Here is an 11,030-nt window from a genome sequence, read left to right on the forward strand (position 1 = left end):
TTTACTGATACTTTACTGATACTTTACTTTACTGATATTTTACTTTACTTTACTGATACTTTACTTTACTGATACTTTACTGATACTTTACTTTACTTTACTGATACTTTACTTTACTTTACTGATATTTTACTTTACTTTACTGATACTTTACTTTACTGATACTTTACTGATACTTTACTGATACTTTACTTTACTTTACTGATACTTTACTTTACTTTACTGATATTTTACTTTACTTTACTGATACTTTACTTTACTGATACTTTACTGATACTTTACTGATACTTTACTTTACTTTACTGATACTTTACTGATACTTTACTTTACTGATACTTTACTGATACTTTACTTTACTTTACTGATACTTTACTTTACTTTACTGATATTTTACTTTACTTTACTGATACTTTACTTTACTGATATTTTACTTTACTTTACTGATACTTTACTTTACTGATACTTTACTTTACTTTACTGATACTTTACTTTGCTGATACTTTACTGATACTTTACTTTACTTTGCTGATACTTTACTGATACTTTACTTTACTTTACTGATATTTTACTGGTACTTTACTGATACTTTACTGATACTTTACTTTACTGATACTTTACTTTACTGATACTTTACTGATACTTTACTTTACTGATACTTTATTGATACTTTACTGATACTTTACTTTACTGATACTTTACTGATACTTTACTTTACTGATACTTTACTTTACTGATACTTTACTGATACTTTACTTTACTGATACTTTACTGATACTTTACTTTACTGATACTTTACTTTACTTTACTGATACTTTACTGATACTTTACTGATACTTTACTTTACTGATACTTTACTTTACTGATACTTCACTGATACTTTACTGATACTTTACTTTACTGATACTTTACTGATACTTTACTGATACTTTACTTTACTGATACTTTACTTTACTGATACTTTACTTTACTGATACTTTACTTTACTTTTCTGATACTTTACTGATACTTTACTGATACTTTACTTTACTGATACTTTACTGCTTCTTTACTTTACTGCTACTTTACTGCTACTTTACTTTACTTTACTGATACTTTACTGATACTTTACTTTACTGATACTTTACTTTACTGATACTTTACTTTACTTTACTTATACTTTACTGATACTTTACTGATACTTTACTTTACTGATACTTTACTTTACTTTACTTATACTTTACTGATACTTTACTTTACTTTGCTGATACTTTACTGATACTTTACTTTGCTGATACTTTACTTTGCTGATACTTTACTTTACTGATACTTTACTGATACTTTACTTTACTGCTACTTTACTTTTCTGATACTTTACTGATACTTTACTTTACTTTGCTGATACTTTACTGATACTTTACTTTACTGACATTTTACTGGTACTTTACTGATACTTTACTGATACTTTACTTTACTGATACTTTACTTTACTGATACTTTACTGATACTTTACTTTACTGATACTTTACTTTACTGATATTTTACTTTACTTTACTGATACTTTACTTTACTTTACTGATACCTTACTGATACTTTACTTTACTGATATTTTACTTTACTTTACTGATACTTTACTTTACTGATACTTTACTGATACTTTACTTTACTTTACTGATACTTTACTTTACTTTACTGATATTTTACTTTACTTTACTGATACTTTACTTTACTGATACTTTACTGATACTTTACTGATACTTTACTTTACTGATACTTTACTGATACTTTACTGTTACTGATACTTTACTGATACTTTACTTTACTTTACTGATACTTTACTGATACTTTACTTTACTTTACTGATATTTTACTTTACTTTACTGATACTTTACTTTACTTTACTGATACTTTACTGATATTTTACTTTACTTTACTGATACTTTACTTTACTGATACTTTACTTTACTTTACTGATACTTTACTTTGCTGATACTTTACTGATACTTTACTTTACTTTGCTGATACTTTACTGATACTTTACTTTACTTTACTGATATTTTAATGGTACTTTACTGATACTTTACTGATACTTTACTTTACTGATACTTTACTTTACTGATACTTTACTGATACTTTACTTTACTGATACTTTACTGATACTTTACTGATACTTTACTTTACTGATACTTTACTGATACTTTACTTTACTGATACTTTACTGATACTTTACTTTACTGATACTTTACTTTACTTTACTGATACTTTACTGATACTTTACTGATACTTTACTTTACTGATACTTTACTTTACTGATACTTCACTGATACTTTACTGATACTTTACTTTACTGATACTTTACTGATACTTTACTGATACTTTACTTTACTGATACTTTACTTTACTGATACTTTACTTTACTTTTCTGATACTTTACTGATACTTTACTGATACTTTACTTTACTGATACTTTACTGCTTCTTTACTTTACTGCTACTTTACTGCTACTTTACTTTACTTTACTGATACTTTACTGATACTTTACTTTACTGATACTTTACTTTACTGATACTTTACTTTACTTTACTTATACTTTACTGATACTTTACTGATACTTTACTTTACTGATACTTTACTTTACTTTACTTATACTTTACTGATACTTTACTTTACTTTGCTGATACTTTACTGATACTTTACTTTGCTGATACTTTACTTTGCTGATACTTTACTTTACTGATACTTTACTGATACTTTACTTTACTGCTACTTTACTTTTCTGATACTTTACTGATACTTTACTTTACTTTGCTGATACTTTACTGATACTTTACTTTACTTTACTGATATTTTACTGGTACTTTACTGATACTTTACTGATACTTTACTTTACTGATACTTTACTTTACTGATACTTTACTGATACTTTACTTTACTGATACTTTACTTTACTGATATTTTACTTTACTTTACTGATACTTTACTTTACTTTACTGATACTTTACTGATACTTTACTTTACTGATATTTTACTTTACTTTACTGATACTTTACTTTACTGATACTTTACTGATACTTTACTTTACTTTACTGATACTTTACTTTACTTTACTGATATTTTACTTTACTTTACTGATACTTTACTTTACTGATACTTTACTGATACTTTACTTTACTGATACTTTACTGATACTTTACTGATACTTTACTTTACTGATACTTTACTGATACTTTACTTTACTTTACTGATACTTTACTGATACTTTACTTTACTTTACTGATATTTACTTTACTTTACTGATACTTTACTTTACTTTACTGATACTTTACTGATATTTTACTTTACTTTACTGATACTTTACTTTACTGATACTTTACTTTACTTTACTGATACTTTACTTTGCTGATACTTTACTGATACTTTACTTTACTTTGCTGATACTTTACTGATACTTTACTTTACTTTACTGATATTTTACTGGTACTTTACTGATACTTTACTGATACTTTACTTTACTGATACTTTACTTTACTGATACTTTACTGATACTTTACTTTACTGATACTTTACTGATACTTTACTGATACTTTACTTTACTGATACTTTACTGATACTTTACTTTACTGATACTTTACTGATACTTTACTTTACTGATACTTTACTTTACTTTACTGATACTTTACTGATACTTTACTTTACTGATACTTTACTTTACTGATACTTCACTGATACTTTACTGATACTTTACTTTACTGATACTTTACTGATACTTTACTGATACTTTACTTTACTGATACTTTACTTTACTGATACTTTACTTTTCTGATACTTTACTGATACTTTACTGATACTTTACTTTACTGATACTTTACTGCTTCTTTACTTTACTGCTACTTTACTGCTACTTTACTTTACTTTACTGATACTTTACTGATACTTTACTTTACTGATACTTTACTTTACTGATACTTTACTTTACTTTACTTATACTTTACTGATACTTTACTGATACTTTACTTTACTGATACTTTGCTTTACTTTACTTATACTTTACTGATACTTTACTTTACTTTGCTGATACTTTACTGATACTTTACTTTGCTGATACTTTACTTTGCTGATACTTTACTTTACTGATACTTTACTGATACTTTACTTTACTGCTACTTTACTTTTCTGATACTTTACTGATACTTTACTGATACTTTACTGGTACTTTACTGATACTTTACTGGTACTTTACTGATACTTTACTGGTACTTTACTGGTACTTTACTGATACTTTACTATTCTGATACTTTACTGGTACTTTACTGGCGTTTTACTGGTACTTTACTGATACTTTACTTTTCTGATACTTTACTGATACTTTACTGACACTTTACTTTTCTGATACTTTACTGATACTTTACTTTACTGATACTTTACTTTACTGGTACTTTACTGATACTTTACTGGTACTTTACTGGTACTTTACTGGTGCTTTACTGGTACTTTACTGGCGTTTTACTGGTACTTTACTGATACTTTACTTTACTGATACTTTACTGATACTTTACTGGTACTTTACTGGTGCTTTACTGGTACTTTACTGGTACTTTACTGGTGCTTTACTGGTACTTTACTGGCGTTTTACTGGTACTTTACTGATACTTTACTTTACTGATACTTTACTGATACTTTACTTTACTGGTACTTTACTGGTACTTTACTGATACTTTACTGATACTTTACTGATATTTTACTGATACTTTACTTTACTGATACTTTACTGATACTTTACTTTACTGGTACTTTACTGGTACTTTACTGATACTTTACTTTACTGGTACTTTACTGATACTTTACTTTACTGATACTTTACTGATACTTTACTGATACTTTACTTTACTGATACTTTACTGATACTTTACTTTACTGATACTTTACTGATACTTTACTTTACTGATACTTTACTTTACTTTACTGATACTTTACTGATACTTTACTGATACTTTACTTTACTGATACTTCACTGATACTTTACTGATACTTTACTTTACTGATACTTTACTGATACTTTACTGATACTTTACTTTACTGATACTTTACTTTACTGATACTTTACTTTACTTTTCTGATACTTTACTGATACTTTACTGATACTTTACTTTACTGATACTTTACTGCTTCTTTACTTTACTGCTACTTTACTGCTACTTTACTTTACTTTACTGATACTTTACTGATACTTTACTTTACTGATACTTTACTTTACTGATACTTTACTTTACTTTACTTATACTTTACTGATACTTTACTGATACTTTACTTTACTGATACTTTACTTTACTGATACTTTACTTTACTGATACTTTACTTTACTTTACTTATACTTTACTGATACTTTACTGATACTTTACTTTACTGATACTTTACTTTACTGATACTTTACTTTACTTTGCTGATACTTTACTGATACTTTACTTTACTTTACTGATATTTTACTGGTACTTTACTGATACTTTACTGATACTTTACTTTACTGATACTTTACTTTACTGATACTTTACTGATACTTTACTTTACTGATACTTTACTTTACTGATATTTTACTTTACTTTACTGATACTTTACTTTACTTTACTGATACTTTACTGATACTTTACTTTACTGATATTTTACTTTACTTTACTGATACTTTACTTTACTGATACTTTACTGATACTTTACTTTACTTTACTGATACTTTACTTTACTTTACTGATATTTTACTTTACTTTACTGATACTTTACTTTACTGATACTTTACTGATACTTTACTTTACTGATACTTTACTGATACTTTACTGATACTTTACTTTACTGATACTTTACTGATACTTTACTTTACTTTACTGATACTTTACTGATACTTTACTTTACTTTACTGATATTTACTTTACTTTACTGATACTTTACTTTACTTTACTGATACTTTACTGATATTTTACTTTACTTTACTGATACTTTACTTTACTGATACTTTACTTTACTTTACTGATACTTTACTTTGCTGATACTTTACTGATACTTTACTTTACTTTGCTGATACTTTACTGATACTTTACTTTACTTTACTGATATTTTACTGGTACTTTACTGATACTTTACTGATACTTTACTTTACTGATACTTTACTTTACTGATACTTTACTGATACTTTACTTTACTGATACTTTACTGATACTTTACTGATACTTTACTTTACTGATACTTTACTGATACTTTACTTTACTGATACTTTACTGATACTTTACTTTACTGATACTTTACTTTACTTTACTGATACTTTACTGATACTTTACTTTACTGATACTTTACTTTACTGATACTTCACTGATACTTTACTGATACTTTACTTTACTGATACTTTACTGATACTTTACTGATACTTTACTTTACTGATACTTTACTTTACTGATACTTTACTTTACTTTTCTGATACTTTACTGATACTTTACTGATACTTTACTTTACTGATACTTTACTGCTTCTTTACTTTACTGCTACTTTACTGCTACTTTACTTTACTTTACTGATACTTTACTGATACTTTACTTTACTGATACTTTACTTTACTGATACTTTACTTTACTTTACTTATACTTTACTGATACTTTACTGATACTTTACTTTACTGATACTTTACTTTACTTTACTTATACTTTACTGATACTTTACTTTACTTTGCTGATACTTTACTGATACTTTACTTTGCTGATACTTTACTTTGCTGATACTTTACTTTACTGATACTTTACTGATACTTTACTTTACTGCTACTTTACTTTTCTGATACTTTACTGATACTTTACTGGTACTTTACTGATACTTTACTGGTACTTTACTGATACTTTACTGGTACTTTACTGGTACTTTACTGATACTTTACTATTCTGATACTTTACTGGTACTTTACTGGCGTTTTACTGGTACTTTACTGATACTTTACTTTTCTGATACTTTACTGATACTTTACTGACACTTTACTTTTCTGATACTTTACTGATACTTTACTTTACTGATACTTTACTTTACTGGTACTTTACTGATACTTTACTGGTACTTTACTGGTACTTTACTGGTGCTTTACTGGTACTTTACTGGCGTTTTACTGGTACTTTACTGATACTTTACTTTACTGATACTTTACTGATACTTTACTGGTACTTTACTGGTGCTTTACTGGTACTTTACTGGTACTTTACTGGTGCTTTACTGGTACTTTACTGGCGTTTTACTGGTACTTTACTGATACTTTACTTTACTGATACTTTACTGATACTTTACTTTACTGGTACTTTACTGGTACTTTACTGATTTACTGATACTTTACTGATACTTTACTGATATTTTACTGATACTTTACTTTACTGATACTTTACTGATACTTTACTTTACTGGTACTTTACTGGTACTTTACTGATATTTTACTTTACTGGTACTTTACTGATACTTTACTGGTACTTTACTTTACTGATACTTTACTGATACTTTACTGATATTTTACTTTACTGGTACTTTACTGGTACTTTACTGGTACTTTACTGATATTTTACTTTACTGGTACTTTACTGATACTTTACTGGTACTTTACTTTACTGATACTTTACTGATACTTTACTGATATTTTACTTTACTGGTACTTTACTGGTACTTTACTGATATTTTACTGATACTTTACTTTACTGATACTTTACTGATACTTTACTGATATTTTACTTTACTGGTACTTTACTGATACTTTACTGGTACTTTACTTTACTGATACTTTACTGATACTTTACTTTACTGGTGTTATACTGGTGTTATACTGGTACTTTACTGATACTTTACTGATGCTTTACTGGTACTTTACTTTACTGATACTTTACTGGTACTCTACATGGAGCTGGTTGGAGTCAGTTAACAGTCTGTTGTCACATTAAACAGTTCATGGTGTTTCTGTTCTCATGCTGACGGCTGGAGGTCAGAAGAAGCTGCAGACCGCTGTGTGTGTGTGTGTGTGTGTGTGTGTGTGTGTGTGTGTGTGTGTGTGTGTGTGTGTGTTACATTCCTCAGGATGATAGGGTATCTCTGGCATGTCGACTGAAGAGGACACAACATGACGCCTGACCACAGAAACACACACTGTAAAAATAACAACTACTAAAACTATTATCACACACACACACACACACACACACACACACACACGCGCACACGCACACGCACACCCATACACACACACACACACACACACACACACACACAAAAACACATTTTAAAAACACACACACATTCAAAACACTGAGAGGCCTCAGCTGTCACCCTCCCCCCCCCTCATAAATAGCCTGTGTCTATAAAGGGAAGCAGCAGGCTGACGGAGGAACCTGGTATCTCCTGAAGCCTCCAGAGGAACTAACTCCGTTTAAAGAACCTCAGAGCGCCACATACAGTACGTCACTAAGAGTCCAGGCCACGCCCCCTTTAGGACGTCATCTGATTGGATGTCATTTAGACCGGTTGCTGTTGACTTTCACTTCTTATCAGTAGACGTTGTGAGACGGAGGCTCTGTAGACCAACCAGGAAGTCAAACTCCATGACTCATCCAACCGGACCAACAAGGTCGCGTCTAGAAGGTCACCCAGACCACCCATTACAACGTGGACTATTGGAGGTCGATGCCGAACCTGAACCAGGTCGGTTCCCTTCTAGACACGACCCTCGATGAAGCAGCGCTCACCAGATCCACTCCTTCTGTTCTGACCTTTCACAATAAGGTTTCACTTTCACTTCCTCCATCAGTATAATGAACCTTCAGTCAGACTCACCTTCAGGACGGAGACGACCAGCAGTGATTGGCCGGCCTGGATGGCGATGGTGCTCAGAGTGGTGGAGGAGAGAGGAAGCTTCATGTCTCCTCCTCCTCCTTCTGTCCTTCCTGTCTCCTTCTGTCCTCCACATGTCTCCTTCTGTCCTCCACATGTCTCCTCAGTCTCTCCGGTCGTCATGAACAAAGACTAAATCCTGTTAGAAGATGAAGAGTCCTTCCTCTCCTCTTCCTCTCTTCTTCTGGGATCTCTCACTTTAAATGTTTAATGTGATCGTCTCTCATTCTTCTTCTTGTTGTTCTTCTGGTTGTTGGGAGGTTCCTGTAGTCCTGGTTCTGGTTGTTGGGAGGCTCCTGTAGTCCTGGTTCTGGTTGTTGGGAGGTTCCTGTAGTCCTGGTTCTGGTTGTTGGGAGGCTCCTGTAGTCCTGGTTCTGGTTGTTGGGAGGTTCCTGTAGTCCTGGTTCTGGTTGTTGGGAGGTTCCTGTAGTCCTGGTTCTGGTTGTTGGGAGGCTCCTGTAGTCCTGGTTCTGGTTGTTGGGAGGCTCCTGTAGTCCTGGTTCTGGTTGTTGGGAGGTTCCTGTAGTCCTGGTTCTGGTTGTTGGGAGGTTCCTGTAGTCCTGGTTCTGGTTGTTGGGAGGCTCCTGTAGTCCTGGTTCTGGTTGTTGGGAGGTTCCTGTAGTCCTGGTTCTGGTTGTTGGGAGGCTCCTGTAGTCCTGGTTCTGGTTGTTGGGAGGTTCCTGTAGTCCTGGTTCTGGTTGTTGGGAGGTTCCTGTAGTCCTGGTTCTGGTTGTTGGGAGGCTCCTGTAGTCCTGGTTCTGGTTGTTGGGAGGCTCCTGTAGTCCTGGTTCTGGTTGTTGGGAGGTTCCTGTAGTCCTGGTTCTGGTTGTTGGGAGGTTCCTGTAGTCCTGGTTCTGGTTGTTGGGAGGCTCCTGTAGTCCTGGTTCTGGTTGTTGGGAGGCTCCTGTAGTCCTGGTTCTGGTTGTTGGGAGGTTCCTGTAGTCCTGGTTCTGGTTGTTGGGAGGCTCCTGTAGTCCTGGTTCTGGTTGTTGGGAGGTTCCTGTAGTCCTGGTTCTGGTTGTTGGGAGGCTCCTGTAGTCCTGGTTCTGGTTGTTGGGAGGTTCCTGTAGTCCTGGTTCTGGTTGTTGGGAGGTCCAGTGGAGTCTCCTAGGGAACATGAAGAACATGAATACAAACCAACGTTTGACTGATTTCTTCTCTTCTGATTGATCAGTGTTGAACCATCAGACAGAGTTTAGTTCTCCGTCTACTGAACTAATCATCTGTTAGTAAAGAGACGTTCTTCAGGCTGAACGCATCAAACACCAGTCAGACGTATGGAAATAATATCCAAAAATGTTCTAAAATGAATTGTAAAATATGTGAAAAATCTGTGAAAAGTAAAGTAGATATAATCTGTCAGTAGAGAGGACTTCCTACCCTTCAGACATTCAGACACACAGAGTATAGAGTCGTCCTCTTACTCATCTGACTGGACACCATCAACCTCTTCATCAGAAGAGTTCTGATCCAGAGGACCAGTCAGAGCCGTCGTTCACCAGCTACCAGCCAGGAGTCTAAAACCGGCTCCATAAAGGTCACACCAAGGTCACACCAAGGTCACACCAAGGTCACACCAACATGGTACCTGCTCAGGGTTGGAGACGCCGTCCCGTCACAACAACCAGACTGGTGGTGTCATCTGGAGGAGCTGCATCTTCTTCTGCTAACGTTAGCTCCCATTAGCTCAACAGCTAACTTCAGACTGAGTCCAGATTTAGATGACATGTGACACCTCCAGCTCTCCTCCTCAGACGTCTGTCATCATGACCACAGATGGAAGCTCCACAGCAGACCTCACTAAGTATAATGAGACAGAATTAACACCTCATTCAGCTGATTAGCAATAAACACAAACAATATATCAGTTATTATCAGGAGTCATTTACCTCCATACCATAACGTCATCCAGCAAGACGTGTCCCTCACAGAGTACTGGGATTGATCTTTCCCATTTATAATGTTTTATACTTCTTCTGAATATAATCCATCAATCTGATTTCCATAGATGTATTTAATATATTCAGTTCCCTTTGTTAACACCTTATTTTGAAAAGCTGACGTAGTCCCACGTGTCTACTTCCTGTAACTTCTCCAAGGTGGTCTCTAGCTCTCCCATCAGCTCCGTTCTCTTTATCCATCCATGGTCAGCTCCATCGGGGCCG

The 11,030-nt window shown here is 33.0% G+C and overlaps 1 protein-coding gene across 1 annotated transcript in view; it reads right to left on the minus strand.

Annotated features, from left to right (window-relative positions):
* Positions 1 to 9,297, minus strand: part of LOC141763566 (uncharacterized) — a 30,639-nt gene extending 21,342 nt beyond the window's left edge. The window contains exon 1 of the mRNA XM_074628002.1: positions 8,809 to 9,297. Coding sequence (XP_074484103.1) covers positions 8,809 to 8,988 — 180 coding nt within the window. The 5' untranslated portion in view covers positions 8,989 to 9,297. The remainder of the gene's footprint in view (positions 1 to 8,808) is intronic.
* Positions 9,298 to 11,030: the final 1,733 nt, after the last annotated feature.

The sequence above is a fragment of the Sebastes fasciatus genome, assembly GCF_043250625.1.
Source record: "Sebastes fasciatus isolate fSebFas1 chromosome 14 unlocalized genomic scaffold, fSebFas1.pri SUPER_14_unloc_3, whole genome shotgun sequence".
Lineage (NCBI taxonomy): Eukaryota > Metazoa > Chordata > Actinopteri > Perciformes > Sebastidae > Sebastes > Sebastes fasciatus.